At 43.8% G+C, this 20,721-nt stretch overlaps 1 protein-coding gene across 2 annotated transcripts in view; it reads left to right on the forward strand.

Annotated features, from left to right (window-relative positions):
• LOC124612282 (ER membrane protein complex subunit 1) overlaps window positions 1-20,721 on the forward strand; it is a 141,323-nt gene that overhangs the window by 14,120 nt on the left and 106,482 nt on the right. For both annotated transcript variants that reach the window (XM_047140391.1, XM_047140399.1), the window contains exons 2-4: window positions 4,664-4,779; window positions 4,869-5,052; window positions 17,318-17,473. In XM_047140391.1, the coding sequence (XP_046996347.1) occupies window positions 4,664-4,779; window positions 4,869-5,052; window positions 17,318-17,473 (456 nt within the window). The remainder of the gene's footprint in view (window positions 1-4,663; window positions 4,780-4,868; window positions 5,053-17,317; window positions 17,474-20,721) is intronic.

Here is a 20,721-nt window from a genome sequence, read left to right on the forward strand (position 1 = left end):
AAATAATTTTGTGCAATAAATGCTAGCAATTCATGTTGTAACTTAATAGCCGGTAAAGACATTAGAGGTTTCTAGAATGAGGAGAAGGCTACTTACAGGAATTTTCAGTGCTTTTAAATCAGAGGAAAACAGTGTTCATTTTGAAGCATTTGGTAATATTTTTATTGTGTAGTTGATACAACCAACTCATTTGCCATTTTGGAAAAAGCATTTTAAGAGAAAAATATGTGGGATTTTCTCTCTTCCCACAAGCCATCCAATTTTTTTCCATTTCCCCTTTCAGAATCTCCTCTTCTTATATAATTGTCATTTTTGTTGTTACAAAACATATTCCTATTATGAGTCTGGCCCCAGACACCTACTGTCATCAGGAGAGAGCAGGGTGGGATTCAGTGATGAGGACCTAGCTATGGTCAAGAGCATCAGGAAAACATAATTGGCAACACCACATTTATTAAGCAATAATACAGTATTGTCTTTCAAAGCACCACGTCACAGCCGGGCCGGCAGAGCAGCGCCCTCATCAGCAAAAGAGGGTCAGTATGCACTCAGCTTGCAGTTCTGCCCATACAGCGAAGCATTGGGTGGCAGCTGTTATGTTATGTAGCAGCCGTCAACCCGTGGACACCAGTGGCCTCCGGCTCTGTGTACTGATTCCAAAGTGCTCTCATTGACTTCGAAGATTTGCACTCGGGAGTCATGCCTCCAGATCTGCATGAAGTGCTCACTGGCTTGTAGGGATCAGCTTCAGCCCCCATTTAGGAGACAGGAGTTGGCAGCATCAGTGTCAGCGTCAAAAACAGAATGAGCAGCACCAGCATACCTGCAGGGTTATGGCAGCCTCCACGCTCCATCAATGTCGCCTTGGAAGTTGGCCCTGCAGCAGGCAGCAACCTTTCAGCTGGACTCGTGGCTCCATAGATGATCGAAGGCAGCTAGTTGTGCTGAGAGTCAACCCCCATAGCCCCCCTTATCACTGGATAGCTGCAACTTACTCAAGGGGTGAGAATACACTCTGAGCAGTCTGCAATTAGCACTCAGTAATTGGACATTTGTTAAGGAGGGTGGGGTATTTTTGCTGGCACTTTCTGTGCACCCTACGGAGGTGAGGATGGGTATGACATCATGTCATGATTTTCTTTCTCTTTCAGCTCTCCTAGTGACTTCAGACTTTCCCAACTTCACCTTTCACACACTCTTTTCTAATGGTTTGGCACATGAACAGTTATTGTTGCATTGTATCTATGTCTTCTTACAACACTCTAGTGGGACGGTATATCTCGGCTTCAATCATGTCTTTATGACCGAGCGAGGTGGCGCAGTGGTTAGCACACTGGACTCGCATTCGGGAGGACGACGGTTCTATCCCGTCTCCGGCCATCCTGATTAAGGTTTTCCGTGATTTTCGTAAATCGCTTCAGGCAAATTCCGGGATGGTTCCTTTGAAAGGGCACGGCCGATTTCCTTCCCCATCCTTCCCTCACCCGAGCTTGCGCTCCGTCTCTAATGACCTCGTTGTCGACGGGACGTTAATCACTAATGCCTCCTCCTCCATGTCTTTATGTCTACCGTAAATCGCTCAGCATTTCTGTCTAGCTGGCAGTCTAAAGCTCACAGGTGGTTTGGCTTCCAGGAGCTGTGAAGGTAGAACTTGGACAAATTTTTAGTGTCCTTTGGGGGTACTACCCTGGGGTAAAACTTACTACCAACCTGCCAAGTGCCCAACAGTATTGACACAAGTTTGTTCTTTTTAATGCTAAGAATTCTGATCTTATTGCTGAAACGTGTGATTTCAATAAAAGGCGTTAAATCTTTCTGCATAAGTGTGGAAATAAACCTTGAAAGCTGTTGTTTTAATCAGTCGAGCAATACAAGAGCTTTGTCTCAAAAGATTCATCTTTAGCACTTGTCTGTTAATGTTCAATTTGGGTAATAAAAAATTGCTCTAAGGAGAGCCTTGGAATTCACAATTTTTCATCACCTTTGGCACTGAAGCCAGTGATTTTTATTTTGAGTATATTACAAAATTATTGTTGAACTTACAGTAGAAATTAGCTTTCTGGCAAGATTCAAAGATATAAATATGTGATGAAGTGGCACACAACATTAAATAAGCACTTTTACCTCTCAGATGATGAGTTACTTTTCTCTATGCCTCTTCTTTAAGGAAACGTTCCTGTAATTGGAAGAATATTAATTAATAGTGCAAAAAGTATAGTTTGCCAGGAATTATCTTTGCCTAAATTTCATGCAGTACGTGTTCCACCAATGTATCGATGGTTTCTGTGTGAATCCAACAGCTTTTCTGAGAATTATCTGAGCTGTTAGTGTCTTGACCTCTTAGGAACTAGCTTCATTGTAATTCAGATTAGTTTTTTTGCTAGTGGCACAGTTTCAGAATTTGTTTGCTTGGAGGCTGAAATTGTAAAAGAAATAAAAGAGGGAATGGGCTGAAGTGTGAATCAAAGACATTGTTGAACATTTATCTAGATGAAACAATAAATAACTATCTTTAAAATGAAGGGAGAATATCAACAGATGGTTTTCTGATGATAGAGCATTTTTATCTGAAGGTGAGAAGAGAATTGGTACCAGTAGGAAGGAATTGAAGAACAGCCGTGAACAATGTGTTATGAAAATAAATGTAAAAAAGCCAAGAACAATTGTAACTGAGAAAATAAGTGTTTTAATTTGGAGGTAAAATGTGTAGGAGGACAACAAGTGTAAGTATTAGAGTGCAAAATAAATAGTTACGAGACGTGAAGATGATTTGGATGGACAGTCATCTTCAGATATAGAAGTAATTTCGGGCATGCACCAGGGAAGCGCATTGGGACCCTTGCTGTTCATGCATATTAATGAGCTTGCAGACAATATTAATAGTAAAACCAGGCTTTCTGCACATGATATAGTTATCTATAATGAAGTACTATCTGAAAGAAGCTGCATAAATATTCAGTGAGATCTTGAGAAGATTTCAAAGTAGTGCAGATATTGGAAACGCAGTCTAAATGTTCAGAAATGCAAAACTTTGCACCTCACAAAATGTAAAAACATAGCATTGTATGACTACAATATCAATGAGTCACTGTTGTAATCGGCCAATTGGTACAAATATCGGCATGTAACACTTGGTAGGGGTATGAAATTGAATGATCACATAGGCTCTGTCATAGTAAAGCAAGTGGTAAACTTCAGTTTATTGGTAGAATACTGGAGAAGTGCAATCGACCTACAAAGGAGATTGCGTACAAATTACTTATGCAACCACTTTTAGAATATTGCTCAAGTGTGCAGAGCCCATGCCAGATAGGAGTAACAGGATTTTGAACTATACAGAGAAGGGCTGCACGAATGGTCAGAGGTTTGCTTAATCTGTGGGAGAGAGTCATAGCTCTACTGAATGAACTGACCTGGCAGACTCTTGAAGACAGAGATAAACTATCCTGAGATAAAGTTGCAGGAACCAGCTTTAAATGATAATTCCAGGAATATACTACAATGTCCTCTATATCACTCACATAGAGATCATGAGGATGAGATCAGAATAATTACTGCATGCCCATAGGCATTCAGGCAGCAAAACGTGAAAACCGGAATAGTAGTTGTAAATTTTTCTATGTACAAAATAAATTTTGTGAGTTTTTGGATGAAATGAAATGGGCATGTGGCTATGGCCTCCCATCGGGGATGCTGGTCATCTGGTGCAAGTGTTTTTAGTTAAAGCCACTTGGGCAACATATGTTTAAATGAAGATGAAGTGATGATGAAGACAATGCAACACCCAGTCCCCAAGAGGAGAAAATCCCTGACCATGCCGTGATTTGAATCTGGGTCCATCACTTGGCATTCTGGCGTGCTGATCACTCAGCTTTAGAGGTGGTCAGTTTTTGGATAAGAAGGTAAGAAAGATATCACGGCTCACCATCGACGCTGCATAGAGCAGCATTCAGAAACCCTCAAATGTGGCTCCAGGGGAAGATATACAAGTATATGTGGACCAGACTGGAAACACAAGGAATAGAAAGGTATAAAAAATGGAAAAAATGAGAAAAGCTAGTAATTAAGGACAGTCATGAGTAATAAAAGAAATAGTCTGAGTCATTTGATGGTTATGGTCTGCATAATGAATTATGCTTCAGAATCAATAACGACTGGATGTAAGGTCAAGTGTTTGAGAAGAACTATTAGACAACATCAGCAGAAACTCATCATATAGAAAAAAATGTTGGAGAAAGGCAAGGAATGGAAAGTGCTGCAGCTTGCATTAATAGGTCTGCGTGTGTGAGAGAAAAAGTAGTGATTGTGATACATTCCAAATTCTTAGTGTTTCTCCCTAAAGATTAGTTGTACCAGTATTGAATGTTGTGTATTATTTGACTATTTTTCTCTTCCTTCAGTATCTTTGAGGTAATTGGGCATGGTTCAGAGATTTTAGTTGTCATGTCCCTTACACAGCACTCCCGTTGTAGGTACATTAGTCTTAGCTATAGAAGGTTTTTCGCTTGTGTCAAGGATAAGACTTGGCAGTCACTAATTATTTAGACAGTAAGCTTCGGTTGAAATAACATTATTAATTGATGATGATTCAGTTAGGTATTTTACACCTTCAGGCTGATTAAGAGGCAGTGTGCTATGTCATTCAACTAATTGTATGTTGCAGGAAACAGTCATACGTTGGGAAGCTGAAGTTTGCAGAATTTGATGTGAATTTGTCTCTTAGGAGAATATTTGTAGCTACAGAGGAAAATGTTGTTGCTGCATTGAACTCAAAATCAGGTTTGTTCACTTACGTGTGTCATGATAAACTATAATCAGTGGTAAATGTGCTTTTTAGTACATTAATATGCATTGGTCCTTTTTTTTAGGTCAAATTTTATGGCGACAAGTTCTGGAGAAGGGTGGACAAGGTGATATCCACTTTTTGGGTGTGGATGGGTCTGCTGTGGTGACAGTAAGTGGAGACAAGGTTTTGACTTTAAGAGGCTGGGATCAAAATGCTGGTTACCTCCTGTGGGAATGGCCATTACCTTTGCAACTCTCTCTGGACAGGTAGTGACAATTTCTACTGTGGGCACTATTTGTAATGAAAATATTTTGTTAGTGTTGTTGTTCACGTCATATCACATCTTAAGCTGCATAACCATTAAAATGGAAAACTTGGATTTGATGGAGGTCATGTGACAAATGATAAAGGGGAACATTATCATCGTCAGTACTGAAAAAAAATTGATGTGATTTCTTTCTAGTAATTATTGTTAATGGATGATACGGGTTCTATCTTATCTGTCAGTTGTTCAGTTACATAATAATGAAAATGAAGACACTGTGTGCATGTTAAACATAGTAGTATGTTTCGTCTTATTATTATTATGTTTGGAAGGATTGGGGTGTGTCACTAACAAAACTGCTGCGCTTCTCAAGAATAAAAGGGGGGGGGGGCAAATAGAGCTGCTGAAGTTAAAATAAATATTCTAAATGTTGGTCACCATTAACTGATTTATGCAATCACACTATAGTACTTAATGAAATATTACAAGTTTATGGTGGACAATATTAAACTATTTGCTCTTCCCATCTCAGCAGCTGAATTCTTGTTGTTAAACAGAAATTTTACTGCCATGACTTGAATGGAGGATCATCACACATCTCCATTGCTTTGCCACCTTGAGCAGTCCACCTTGGAAGCAAAATGTAGAGTATGAAGCCTATGAGCATGTGTTATAATGTAGACTAATAAAGTAGACAACACACACACACACACACACGACCACTATCTCTGTCTGCCAAAGCTGGACCATGAGCCACTGTGCTTGATGATAGGAAAAGCATTCTGGGTGGTGGTGTAAGGAAGAGGGTGGGTCAGGGAGGGGGAAGGATAGCGGTGGAGAACAATAGAGTCCTGCTTGTGAGAGCGTACAGGGACTGGTGGGAACAGGGCAGGGCAGCTAGGTCCAGTCGCAGTTGGGAGGCACCTAGCTGCCTTACCTTGTCCCCACCATGTCCCTGTATGCTTCCACAAGCAGCACTTTACTGTCCCCAACCCCTACCCTGCTATCCCCCTCCCTTCCCCAGCCTCCCCCTGCGGGTTCGGGGGTAAGAATAGGCCCGCGGTATTCCTGCCTGTCGTAAGAGGCGACTAAAAGGAGTCTCAAACGTTTCGGCCTTATGTGATGGTCCCCTCTCGGGTTTGACCTCCATCTATCTAAATTATTCCGAAGAGCGAGCCAATTGGGGAAGGGCACCTTACATGGTGCACTGTATCCTTCGTGCAATTAGACCTATAGCCGTCTTTCTCGTCGTTGCAATGGTGTCCCGCTCGTTTTCGATCTCTTGGGCGTTTACCACGCTGCACTCTGCAGTGTTACTTTTAACTGTGACGACGACCTTGGCCATTTTTGCACCTAAGATCCAGCACGGTAGCCAGTCCGTTGTGGTGGGGTCGCCATGTACCCTCTTGGTTGTAGCCCCCTGACAACACAGGGATCGCTCTACTGATGCCTGCGCCGTTCACTCCCCACGTATGCCAAGGAGTAGATGCCCATCTCCCTGGGGCATCAGGACTCCCGGCAATGGCCATCCTGCCAGGTGGCCTTTGCTGTGGCTGGGTGGCGCCCGTGGGGAGGGCCCTTGGTCGGAGTAGGTGGCATCAGGGCGGATGACCCGCAATGAAGCGTGGTACATCATCTGTCGCTGGCGGCCAGCCGCCAGCAGTCTCTAAGCGTTCTCGGGCTCAATTTAATGCTGAAAAGTACAATCCGAAAACGTTCCCCTCTCTGGCCACGCCGTGGGAGGAACGTAAATCTCAGGATGGCAGTAGCACTTATTCGCCCCGATTCTTAGTTTGTACGAGAGCTGATGGGGAGTCTTTTCTCTCAACAAAGCCTCAGTTCTTCGTCGAGCATTTAGAGGACAAGTTTGGGGAGGTGGAGGGCTTGTCAAAAATGCGCTCTGGATCGGTCCTGATCCAAACGGCATCCTCTGCCCAGTCACGACGGTTACTTGCTTGTGATAAGTTGGGGGATGTTGCTGTTACGATCACACCGCATAAGAGTTTAAATATGGTCCAGGGAGTTATTTACCATAAGGACCTTCTTTTGCAGTCTGATGACGAGCTGCGCGCCAACTTAGAGCGCAGAGGTGTACATTTCGTCCGGCGCGTTCATCGGGGTCCGAAGGAAAATCAGATAGCTACCGGTGCCTTCATCTTGGCCTTCGAGGGTGATACGTTACCGGAAAAGGTCAAGGTGATGGTCTACCGATGTGACGTCAGGCCCTATATTCCTCCCCCGATGCGGTGCTTTAAGTGCTGGAAGTTTGGCCATATGTCTTCCCGCTGCACTTCCAGCCTCACATGTCGAGATTGCGGACGCCCGTCTCATCCCGATACTCCATGTGCCCCGCCTCCCATCTGTGTCAACTGCGGGGAGCACCATTCACCTTGCTCGCCAGACTGCAGAATCTTCCAGAAAGAACGCAAAATCATGGAATATAAGACCCTGGACCGACTGACTTATACTGAAGCCAAGCGGAAATACGACCGATTACATCCCGTGCGCATGACGTCATCCTACGCCGCCGCTACGACACCTGTGCCCGCCCCATCAGTTTCACGACTTCCAGCCAGCTCGATAACCAGTAAGACTCCTCCTGCCCCCTTGCCAGTGGGGGGCTCTACCCACCGGGTTGCTCCTGCGCCACCTACCTCAGGGGCAACACCATCCCCCCCATCAGGGACGTCCGTCCCTGCTTCTAAGCCGGAGAAGTGTCCAACTTCTTCGGCTTCTCACGCTCGCAAGGGGTCCCTCGGGTCCCTCCCTTCCCAGGTTTCCACCAGTGGGAAGGCTGACGACCGCCAGTGGCGTAAGTGCCCGCAATCAGCTGGTCGACGGGCTTCACGATCCTCCTCAGTCCCGGAGACTGAATCGGTGAAGCCCTCCCAGCCAGTTAAACCCAAGGAGCAGCGTGAGAAATCAAAGAAGAAGAGCTCTAAGCCCAAGGAACTCGCGGTGGCAGCCACCCCACCGCCACCTTACAGCTCTGCGTCTGAGGACGAGGTGGAGATCCTGGCGTCCGCTGAGGACCTAGAACTCGCCGGTCCCTCAGACGCCATGGATAACACTAGCACGGGTGCTCAATCGGAGGCAGCAGGTGACCCAGCGGCGTAATCTGCCTTCCCCGTCCTGTCACGCCTTTCTCAGCCATGGACAATACCATCCTCCAGTGGAACTGCAGCGGTTTCTTCCACCATTTAGCTGAGCTCCGCCAACTTCTCAGCCTTCGCCCTGTCTTCTGCATTGCTCTCCAGGAAACTTGGTTTCCGGCGATGCGAACCCCCGCCCTCCGTGGCTATCGGGGTTATTACAAGAACCGAGCAGCTTATGAAAGGGTGTCTGGTGGCGTCTGCATTTATGTCCTTCACACTCTGCACAGCGAATCTGTCCCTCTCCAGACGCCTTTAGAGGCTGTCGCTGTACGCGTGTGGACGCCACAGGCTGTTACCGTCTGCAGTCTTTACATTCCACCGGATGGTGATGTCTCGCAGCATGTCCTGGCTGCACTGGTCGCCCAATTGCCGCCACCTTTCTTGCTATTGGGCGACTTCAACGCCCATAACCCTCTGTGGGGTGGGTCAGTGGCAACAGGTCGAGGCACCATCGTTGAGCATTTATTGTCGCAGCTCGATCTCTCGCTGTTAAATGATGGTGCCTTCACACACTTCAGTGTGGCGCATGGCACCTACTCCGCCATTGACCTTTCCATCTGTAGCCATAGCCTCTTACCGTCTGTCCAATGGAGTGTGCATGACGACCTGTGTGGTAGTGACCATTTTCCGATCTTTTTGTCACTACCACAGCGCCACTCTTCTGGGCGCCCTAGCAGATGGGCTCTGAATAAGGCTGACTGGGACTTGTTCTCCTCCACTGCCGCTTTTGAGCCTCTCTCTACCGATGACATTGATGCGGTGGTTCAATCGGTCACCACCGGCATCGTTACTGCCGCCGAATCTGCCATTCCCCATTCCTGTGGTTCCCCTCGGCGGAAGGCTGTGCCTTGGTGGTCGCCTGAGATCGCTGAAGCGATTAAAGATCGCCGGCGGGCGCTCCAGCGTCACAAGCGACATCCCTCCCTCGACCACCTTATTGCCTTCAAACGGCTGCGTGCGCGGGCCCGCCTCCTTATCCGCCAAGGCAAGAAGGAGTGCTGGGAGCGGTATGTGTCCACAATTGGCCTCCATGTCACTCCATCGCAGGTGTGGGCCAAGATTCGACGCGTCTACGGCTATCGGCCACCTGTCAGCGTCCCTGCGCTCTCACTGAATGGAGCAGTTTGTACTGACTCCGACGTCATTGCAAATCGCTTAGCGGAGCATTTTGCTATGAGTTCCGCTTCTGCGAATTACCCCCAGGCCTTCCGCTCCATTAAAGAGCGGATGGAACGTCGGAGCCTTTCGTTTCGCACCACCCACCCAGAATCTTACAATGCTCCATTTAGTGAGTGGGAATTTCGCAGTGCCCTCACTGCTTGCCCTGATACCGCTCCTGGGCCAGATGGCATCCACTGTCAGATGCTGAAACACCTTTCAGTGGACTGCCAGCGGCGCCTTCTCGATCTTTACAACCGTCTTTGGGTCGAGGGGGAGTTTCCGTCGCAATGGCGGGAAGGCATTGCCATCCCCGTTTTGAAGCCTGGAAAGAACCCTCTGGAGGTGGACAGCTACCGTCCCATTAGCCTCACCAACGTTCTTTGCAAGTTGCTTGAACGGATGGTGAGCCGGCGCTTGAATTGGGTACTGGAGTCTCGGGGCCTTCTGGCTCCATCTCAGGGTGGGTTCCGTAAAGGCCGCTCCGCCGCCGACAATCTGGTGAGCCTGGAGTCGGCCATCCGTACTGCCTTTTCCCGCCGTCAGCACCTGGTCGCTGTCTTTTTCGACATGCGGAAGGCGTACGATACGACGTGGCGTCATCACATTCTTTCTACGCTTCATGGATGGGGTCTTCGGGGTCCTCTGCCGATTTTTATCCGCAATTTTCTGTCGTGTCGTACCTTCCGCGTGCAAGTCGCGGCCTCGTATAGTTCCTCCCACGTCCAGGAGAACGGTGTGCCACAGGGCTCTGTTTTAAGTGTCTGTCTGTTTTTAATAGCCATTAACGGGCTTGCTGCGGCCGTGGGTAATTCTGTCTCTGCTTCCCTGTATGCTGACGACTTCTGCCTTTACTACAGCTCTACTGGCATTGCAGCTGTTGAACGTCAGCTACAGGGCGCTATCCGTAGGGCGCAGTCTTGGGCTGTAGCCCATGGGTTTCAGTTTTCGGCAGCCAAGACCCGCGTTATGCATTTCTGCCGGCGCCGAACAGTCCATCCTGAGCCGCGGCTTTATCTTGCCGACGAACTCCTTGCTGTGGTGGAGACCCACAGGTTTTTGGGGGTGGTTTTGGATGCCCGGTTGACTTGGCTGCCTCATATCCGGCAGCTCAAACAGACGTGTTGGCGGCATCTCAATGCCCTCCGGTGTTTGAGCCACACCCGCTGGGGAGCCGACCGCTCTACCCTGCTACGGCTCTACCAGGCGTTAATCCAGTCCCGTCTGGATTATGGGTGCCTGGCATATGGTTCAGCATCCCCGTCTGCGTTGCGGGTGCTGGACCCAATTCTCCACAGCGGGATACGCCTTGCCACTGGTGCTTTCCGCACCAGCCCTGTGGACAGCTTACTCGTGGAGGCAGGTGTCCCTCCCCTGCGGTTCCGACGCCAACGTTTGCTGGCCGCTTATGCTGCCCATGTTCTCAGCTCGCCCGGGCATCCAAATTATCGTCTCCTGTTCCCGCGATCGGTCGTCCATCTGCCAGATCGTCGGCCCCGGTCTGGTTGTACAGTAGCGGTCCGCGTCAAAGAGTTTCTCTCTGGGCTTCAGGTTTTCACTGTTCCACCTACTTTCCGGGCTACTTTGCATACACCCCCATGGTGTGTTTGTCGCCCTTGCCTTCGGCTGGACCTGGCACAGGGCCCGAAGGACTCAGTGCCTCCAGAGGCCTTCCGCCGCCGCTTTTATTCTCTCCTGGCCACGTATCAGGGCTCTGATATTGTCTACACTGACGGTTCGATGGTTGCTGGTCGTGTCGGGTATGCGCTCACTCTAGGGGACCGTTCCGAACAACGTTCCTTGCAGGATGGCTGCAGCGTTTACACTGCTGAATTGGTCGCCATCTTTCGTGCCCTAGAGTATATCCGCTCCTGCTCAGGTGAGTCCTTCGTTATCTGTAGCGATTCCCTGAGCGGTTTACGAGCTCTCGACCAGTATTTCCCTCGTTCTCGTCTGGTGATGGCTATCCACGAGTCTCTGCATACTCTTGCCTGTTGCGGCCGCTCTGTGGTCTTTGTGTGGACCCCCGGTCATGTCGGTATCCCGGGTAACGAACATGTTGACCGCCTGGCGAAAGAGGCCACCAGCAAGCCATCTCTGGATCTTCGCCTCCCAGAGACTGATTTGCGGGCAGTCTTCCGCCGCAAAATCTTGGCGCTATGGGACGAGGAATGGCGCGAACTGCCATTGTCCCATAAACTCCGTGCTGTCAAGGAGACGACGGCTGTGTGGCGGTCATCCCTGCGAGCCACTCGCAGGGAATCGGTAGTTCTTTGCCGGCTCCGCATTGGCCACTCCCGGCTGACACACAGTTATTTACTGCGCCGGGAGGACCCTCCTGTATGTCGCTGCGGGGCGGCTTTGACAGTGGCCCACATTCTGTTGGCCTGCCCCCTTTTAGCTGTGGTCAGGCAGACATTTGCGCTGCCTGATACGCTCCCTGCCCTTTTAACAGACGACTCCACTATGGCTGACTTAGTTTTACGTTTTATTCGGGCAGGGGGATTTTATCATTTAATCTGAGTGTTTCTGTTTTAATTTTGTTTTGTGTCGACTCTGGCCTTTGGCCTATGATTTTACACTGATTTTTTAATGTGTTTCTAAGTGGTTGACTTTTCCTTTTTTATTTGTATGGTCGGCCAACCGCCGTTTATCTCTATGTGGTTTTCGTTCGTTTCGTTTTGTCTTGTCTTTGTCTCAGTCTCTCCTGTTCTGTATCGTCTGTGATCTCTTCTGTTCCTCGTTTTTGTTCTCTGTGGTTGTTCTATGTCTTTGGAAAAAGGGACCGATGACCATGGCAGTCTGGTCCCTTTAATCCCCCAAACCAACCAACCAACCTTCCCCAGCTGCCTCCTTACCCCCACCATCCAGAATGCTTTTCCCATCAAGCACAGTTGCTCGTGGTCCAGCTTTGGCAGCCAGAGACTCTGTGTGTGTGTGTGTGTGTGTGTGTGTGTGTGTGTGTGTGTGTGTGTGGGTGGGGGGGGGGGGGGGGCACGCTGTCTACTTTAGAAGAAGCCCTTTTCGCCAAAAGCCCACTTGCTTAGCTGTCTTTTTGTTCTGCCTGTCTGTGACTTAACCTCTCCACTATAAGGTGAATAGCAATCTATCCATTTCGTAATATTGTGTCATTATTCTGTCCTGGATTTTCCATTGTTTAATTTTATCTTAACACGCACTTATGAGGTGTGATCAAAAAGTAATGGGATCTTTTTTATTTTGTAGGCTTTATACATCTGATTTTAATTTTTTTTTATCTTGCTGGTACATGTGCCCCAGTTATATATTTACATTTTCAGATGCTTGGACTATTTAGTTTATTGTTGACAGTTGAAAAGATTGTGTGTGTTTTCAAGTGCTCAACGAAATTTTACTTTTGAAAAAGATGGATCAGAGAATTCACATTAAATTTTGTTTGAAGAATTTAATAAAGTGCAGCACCACATTGTAAATGTTGACTATAGCTTTTGGCAGATCTAAAAGAGTTTACATTGAGAAGACATTGAAGATGATGACCATCCTGGATGTCCTAGCACATCAATTATTGTCAACAGTGTGGAAAAATAAAGAAAATGGTTCTGGAAACCACAGAATCTCCGTCAGAGAGACTGATGATGTCGGCATATCCTGTGGCTCATGACAAGCAAATTATTATTATTATTTTGCATGAAATGTGTAGCAGCAAAGTTTGTTCCAAATAGTTGAATTTTGACCAAAAATTATGTCACTTAGAAATCACACAGGAATTGCTGGATGAAGTCAACAATAATCCAGAACATTCTTTAGAATGTTATAGCAGGTGACAATTTATGGCTTTGACATCAAAACCAAGGCCAAATGGAAACTGCCAGAAGAGCCAAGACTGAAAACTTCAACAAGTTCGGTCACATGTGAAGGTTCTCCTCACAGTTTTCTTCGATTACAATGGCATAGTGCGTCATGAGTTTCTACCTTATTGGTGTATAGTCAATAAGGAATGCTCCGTGGAATTTATGTACCATTTGTGTAAAGCAATCTGAAGAAAATGACAAGAATTGAGACAAAACTGCTCATGAAAATTGCATCACACCTCAATGCTTGTTCATGATTTTTTAGCAAAAAGCAAAACTGTTATGTTGCCTCAGCCACTGTATTCGCCAGACCCTGCAACTTCTTTCTATTCCTGAGGCTGAAGAGAGCCATGAATATATGTTGTTTTTCCACCATTGATGAGATAAAAACAGAATCACTGAAGGAGCTGTACACCATAATGAAAAGCGAGTTCCAGAAGTGCTTCGAAGAGTTGAAAAAGCTTTGGAACAAGTGTATTAAATCTGATGGGGTTACTTTGAAGCAGACAAAATTGATGCTGATGAAAAAATAAAGAATCTTTAAGAAAAAGAAATATTCACGTTACTTTTTGATCACACTTCGTATTGTTGTAAACGCTACTATTGACTCATTGTCTTTTTTTCTGTATAAGTTATTTTACAAACATTTTTTATCCCAAAAGTAACTGTCACATCCTATCCATTTTCTTTGTGGTCGAAGAATACAATTCTCAGTTGTTGGTTGTGCACCTATGATCATTGTTTTAGTGTATACACATATGAACTTATAAACTGCTCAGCATATTTGTTTGTTTCATTAATTATCATTGTTAACGACCTGTTATCAAAAAAGGATGTGAAAATGCCAGTGATTTGGAAGACATGAAAAATGAATTCTTACACATGATCTCTGACTTGTTGAACAGTTGTCAGCACTTTTTCAACACCTCCTTTGCCTCTTGATGTTTCTGTATCACTGTCATTAAAGTCCTGATGATCACCGTCTTCTCCAAACAACAGACACACCAGCAATATCTGTTAGATGATGCTTACAGCAGGCAGTGTGACTCTTGCAGCTGATATAAAACTTTAAATACATTTTGTAGATCCTTCCAAATGTTGCCAAGTGTGGGAGCAAGCACAGTTTGGAGAATGCGCAATGCAGTGCCACCAGACAGCGTGGACACAATTTGGAGAGCACACGGTGGGTAGGCAACAGGCCTGCCGGAGTCCACTTCATAGAGCATGGTCTAGGGGCTAATATTCTGGTTTTGAATTTAAATTCGGCTTTCATTTTTAAAATATTGAGAAACTTGGGGTATTAATCCAAAGTTTGTGATTAACATATAAACATTCATCAGCGACTGTTATTTGTTTGTAAGAAGACCATCTGTTGTATGGTTGATAATTAGCACAAACAATCTGTACAAATATGCCAGTTTTGTTACATAAAATGAAGTCGCTTAATTTTCTCCAGATTTTTGATCAAACGGCCTATATGTGGTGGAACACTGACTTGCAATAACACAGTGGCCTTTCAGCTTCATGTTCTTTGTTGAACTACACTTGCAGCTCAGTTTTTTTTATGGCATCTTGATCAGGATGCATTTATATTTGACATTCATGTCTCCAAAAATTAACATCTGTCTCTATGTATAATTTCGTGGGAAAGAAATGTTATACTATTTGCTTCCTTAAGGAGGGTAGGATATCAAATGGGCCGAGTTGGAGCAGGATAGGCACCACAGGACATTTTAATTTCCACTGTCTATACTTTTACAAGTAAATTCATAAAACTTTGTCAGCATGACCAGGAAGGATTCAGGATTCACACTCGTAGCAGCGGAAGTTCAAAAACATAACAAAATAATTTTTTTTACGCGTGAAATTTTATCATTTTTTCACTTACTATTGGCTGCATTTGTTTCTATAGGTATACTTTTCTTCATAAGTAAGAGAGACTGTTCAATGAATTTTGTACAGCATACAAACCATACTTACAGGTGTCTGAAACTCTAGAATCAATTTATGAAAAAATGAATGAGCTGTTACGTTTTAAACTTTATATTTAGAAAAAAATCAAATTTTGTAGTTAATTATCTCAATTTTTACCACAGTTTTTAATAGATTTGGAAAATTCTAGAATTTCATACACCTGTAAGTATGGTTTGTATGCTGTGCAAAATTCATCAAAGAAGCTCTCTTACTTGTGAAGAAAAATGTACCTATAGCAACAAACTCAGCCAACAGTAAGTGAAAAAATGATGAAATTTCGTATCTAAAAAAAATTTATTTTGTTATGTTTTTGCACTTCCACTGCTATGAGTGTGAATCCTGAATCCTTCCTGGTCATGCCAACAAAGTTTTATGACTTTATTTGTAAAAGTATATACGTAGAAAATAAAATGTCCTGTGGTGCCTCTCCTGCTCCAAGTTGGCCCGTTTGACATCCTACCCCCCTTAAAAAAGCTTTCTCAGGCCCTTTGTCAACTTGATCTTGACAGTAAAACCCTCTTTTCTTCATTGACAAGGAAGGGATTGCAGAATACTAAGCATTTGTTAAAGCAGTTCCTAAGAGGAACTAACCCTCCTCATAAAACTCAAATAGTTGAATTTTTAGTGTTGTTGAAGTGCAGCTTTCTCCTTATTGACTCATTCATAATCAAACTGTAATCTAGTCTTTGTTTTCTGTTTCTTGTTTTGTATTTATTTCTACCATTTCCCCCTGTTTGTTCTTTAGATAATTTATGTCTTCTTTTTTTTCTACGTTTTCAAGACCCCTTTGAAATGTTTTCTCTGGTGCCCTTATTTATTTATTTATTTACATAGTTTACACCCACATTAGAGCACTAAAATGAAACTTTATGTAACAGTGTCTATGGTGAACAAGTTAAAATCTTGGCAGTCAACAATTTTTTCCTTTCCCAAAACTTTTTCATTTGGAGTGATCTGGCAGCTTGTTCTTCTGCAGATATGACAGTCTATACTTCTTTAAACCAATGCTGCTGTTGTATTATTTTTGTAGAAGCACAGATAATTTTTATATTAGAAGATGATTTATTTCAATATTCATATAAAATTTCTTGTTTTCTGCTAATCTTTTTAGGATATTTGATTTTCCTCAGACTGTTATTCTCCCCCCTGACCTCTCCACATCCTACCATGATCTCCAGTAATGTTTCATGTTGAGTGGGTTTCATTTGGGGGCATACAGTCTTTGTAGTTCATAGCAGTAGATGAGTTTTACATTATTTGAAGTGCAATTTTTGTTGTAGATATTTTATATAATTGATAAACTGTTCCCAACTCTCTTTCCCTTTTCTGTAATGCTATTTATTACTGGTGGCCCTGTTGTAATGTATTCCCTTTGTACAGTGCAGACACTGTAATGTGGCAGTCACCATGATAGTAAACAAACAAGAATGTGTACCACAGTGAGGAGAGAAGAGGTGCAGGGAAACAAGTTCAGCCTTGTTCCCTCAGAACTGGCAGTTTACACTCAAGTTTTGTTGTTCTGCTAAAGCAGAACTGTTATTATGGTCATAGAGAATGCCGATCCTTTCTTGTGTTATGATTCATGCTCAAATCCTATGATAGACCAAGTCTCTTCAGTCACTTCAAAATAAGAAAAGATAACAACAGGCAACGCACAATTCAAAGCAAAGCATAGTACTCAAAGCATTCATTTACAGCTACCACACAGTTTCCACCTGATGTTGACACTGTCGTAGATGAGGTAGTATATGCCAGGTCACTGCTGGTTTCTTATGCAACCACAGTCCAAAAAACCCCACCCAGTATGGCCACATTAAAGTGTCTGCAGTATATTTAAATTTCTACACTGTTAATTGTTATTTATTTGTTTTTTGCAGACTGTGTTGTTGTGCTTCGTTTCATATCAACAATTCTGTCTCTTCATATGTTCTGTATAATTCTACATTTTTAATAGTCTAAAAGTTTTTCCAGCTTTGCCACAGCTGCCGGCATTTGTATAGGATTAGCGAATGCCAGTCAGTCAGTTTAACTGAGCTTGTGATGTTTGTTGAATAGTGGTACTTTTATCATTACCAAAATGACAACATTATTTCAGAAATATATTTTTGATGGTTTCAGATTAAAAGTAATATATTTTTGATGGTTTCAGATTAAAAGTTAGCAAATGGTTTGTAAACTCTGGGAATCTATACCATGTGGAACCAGAGGCTCAAAAACAAGTAACGGTAACAGTGTTCAAACTTGTAACAGGGGCAAAGTTTGGTGGTAGTAAACTTCAATCACCATGGCTTGGGGACGACTCTAGGTAAGAATAATGTATATAAACCATTTTTCTTGTTCAGATGCAACATATTTTTCATTTGATTACTGTAAAATACACCCTTTTGTTCCAGCACATTTCTTGGCAATTTTAATACCTAATATATTGGAATGTAAATAATTCTAGGAGTAGAGGCAGTGAGTCATTGATAGGCACAAAAACCAAGACAGAATGCTTCTATCATTTTGAAAAATACTTTGACAGGGCTATAGAGCACTTGCATTTGCGCTCTCTCTCTCTCTCTCTCTCTCTCTCTCTCTCTCTCTCTCTCTCTCTCACTCCCTCACTCACACACAAACACACACACACACACACACACACACACACACACACACACACACACACACCTGTATGGCTACGTTGTTAAGTCTGACAACATTTTGTCGATTTAGGGGGCACTTTGACTGGTGTGAGGGGTTGTATTGAGTGAAGTGCATAAATGGAGGAGGTGGGGAGTAGAGTGATAGTTGGGGAAAGCACAGGTGAGCTCATTCAGGCTGCTGGCAAAGGACGCTGTGCACAGCACATCATGAAGTGGAGAAGTGGGCTGGGAGGGTGAGAGAGAACAGAGGAAGAGGTAAGAAGGTATGGATGCAGGATGAAATGAAGTTCAGGTCCTGGACCACAGGTGGAAGTCACTATTGGGCTATTGGAGATTCCTGCCAGGAGTATTACTTGATTAAAGTCTGTGTTGTAATGACAACTCCCCTCTATCTGATTCATAGAAGCTGGTGTTGTGGGAAGGATCCATATGGCACAGGTTGTGAAGCAGCTGTTAATCAAACATTTTGTGCTCAACAGCGTGTTCTGCCACAGGGTGATCAATTCTGTTCTTGGGCACAGTTTGCTGGTGGCCATTCATTCAAGTGAACAGCTGGTTGATGGTGATGCCTGTAATGAACCAACCAGCAAAACACCACCATAAAGAGGATGAGGATTAACAGTTGCCCAGTAAGTTCAATAAAGTTCTCTCTTTGCAGTGGCAAGTCTGATACAATTAAATGGCAGCTAGCATTGACCAGCAAAAAAATGTCTGAAGTAATGGAAATGCTCTGCTTACAAATAAGCACCCAGCCAGCCAGTATGACAATGGCCATTTTGTAAGTCTTTATGGAGAGGCTAGATCAAAAATAGCTGATGGACTGATTAAAAATATCAACCAGTAAACCAGAAAAATCATACATGCACTGTATCAATTTTCATTAGGCCTACTATAGTCACTAAAGATGATGATGATGATGATGATGAAAAACCCTCAGAGCAATGAAAAATTCTTATTCGATTCCCATTGATGGAGTTCTGGCAACTGTTGTCAGGAACTGAACACACACTCTTGCTGAACCACAAACTCACATCTGTGACTGTTCCTTCCAGGCAGTTATACTCCCAGAGTCACTGAAAATGTTGAAAGTAATTCCTATTTTCAAAAAAGCAGATAGTAAAGACATGAACAACTCTATGCTTATCACAATTTCATCCTCTTTCTCTACAGTATTTGAAAAAAATATGTAAAAAGTTATACAAAAACTGATTCTAAAATGTAGACTTTCACGGCCGGAAATATCATGTCCATTATAATTATCCTGGCTGTTATGCCGTGGTCAGTTGATGAATTTTGTCTCAATTCCCAACGTTTCGTCTCCGACTGCGGGAGACATCTTCAAGGGGGTCCGTTGGTCGATGGAAGGTCCAACATACCCACTGGCTCGCTACTACACATCAGATATGTGATATTGTGGGGAAATTCTACAGCTGCCCTTGACAAGAGCCACGAGGCTCGTTAATGGAAGGTAAACTAGAGACTCTTGAAGACCCATTTTCAGAAAGCTGTAAATCCTAACACTGCCTTGCTTATATGTTCTTGATACTTTAAAATTCTTAAGGAAAGAAAAATAAATGTGTAATGTCAATCAAATGCTGACCTAAGAAGAACAGTGATTTACAAACATAATACTAGAAGAAACTCAAACCTGCATACTAAAACAACTCTTGTCAAAAGGGAGCATTCCGCATTGGCCTCCAGCTATTCAATAAGCTCCCATCAAATCTAAAATCTATGGAAGGCAGTACACAATTTTGTAAAGCCTTGAACTAATATTTGCTGTGTCGTCATTTTTACTCTATAAAATAATATGTAAGCTAGTAAATTTGCTGTTTATGTGCAAGGGTAATGCTTGAACTATTCAGTGAAGTAAACCTTATACAGTGGAACCTCACTTAAAGAGTACCACCCATAATGAGCAAATCCCATAACGAGCAAAACAAATTGTAAAAAAATGACTCACTTAACGAGCGATGTTTCGCATAATGAGTGACGATGATTTAATGTGACGTCACCAGTCATTTGTGTGCGGGGGGGGGGGGGGGGGGGGGATGTTCTACTATATGAACACCTTTCATTATTGGCAGCGGCATATTTAGTATGTTCTGCAGTCTGGGATCAGCACTCTTTCTGCTACCATCTTAGTGCAGCTTGTGATCACACTTTTTTTTTTTTTTTTTTTAACCTGTAATCTCTCAGTTTTTTTTTGTGTGAAGATTTTAATAACCTTCGTTGCTGATTTAGCATGCACATACAATTGGTCTACATCAAATATTTGCACTAGCCTCAAGAACATGGACAATATTAAGGAGATAGACGCTTCAAAGGGAGTGGCAATAGTATCTAAACAACTGTTTCGTATTCTGGACGATGTCGAAGGTTGCTCCTTATATGGACAAACAGGGTGTATACGACCTGGGAAAAACCCAGAAATTTTTCGGAATTCGGGAATTTTTCCTTGTTTTAGTTTTCAGTTAAACTTTTATAATTTTGACTGGTGAGAACTGATACTCTAGCAAAGGTTGTTACTGTATCCTGCTACTTGAGAATAATACTGCAGCAGTAAAACATAAACAAGGGAAAACAATCTTTCGTTGGAAAGGAAATGTGCCATTTACAACAACAAAACATCGTGCTTGCACAAGCATTTGCAAACAGCAAAAATATGTCAAAGGCCTTAGGGCAAAGACTATGCAGTACTTTGTAACAATAAACTGCTCTCTACGAGCATGACGTCACAGCTGTTTTCATTAGGTTCGATTGAGCGATTGCAAGCAGGCTCATGGCATGCGCAGTTGACTCACGTATGAGCTGTACCTTCGCCTGCTTCTGGCTAGTTGAATGTGGCTACTAGCTGTATCAGCAGTAGCAGCAAGCGGCCAGGTGCTAATGAGAAAAATTTGTCTCATGC

Source organism: Schistocerca americana, chromosome 1 (assembly GCF_021461395.2).
Source record: "Schistocerca americana isolate TAMUIC-IGC-003095 chromosome 1, iqSchAmer2.1, whole genome shotgun sequence".
NCBI lineage: Eukaryota > Metazoa > Arthropoda > Insecta > Orthoptera > Acrididae > Schistocerca > Schistocerca americana.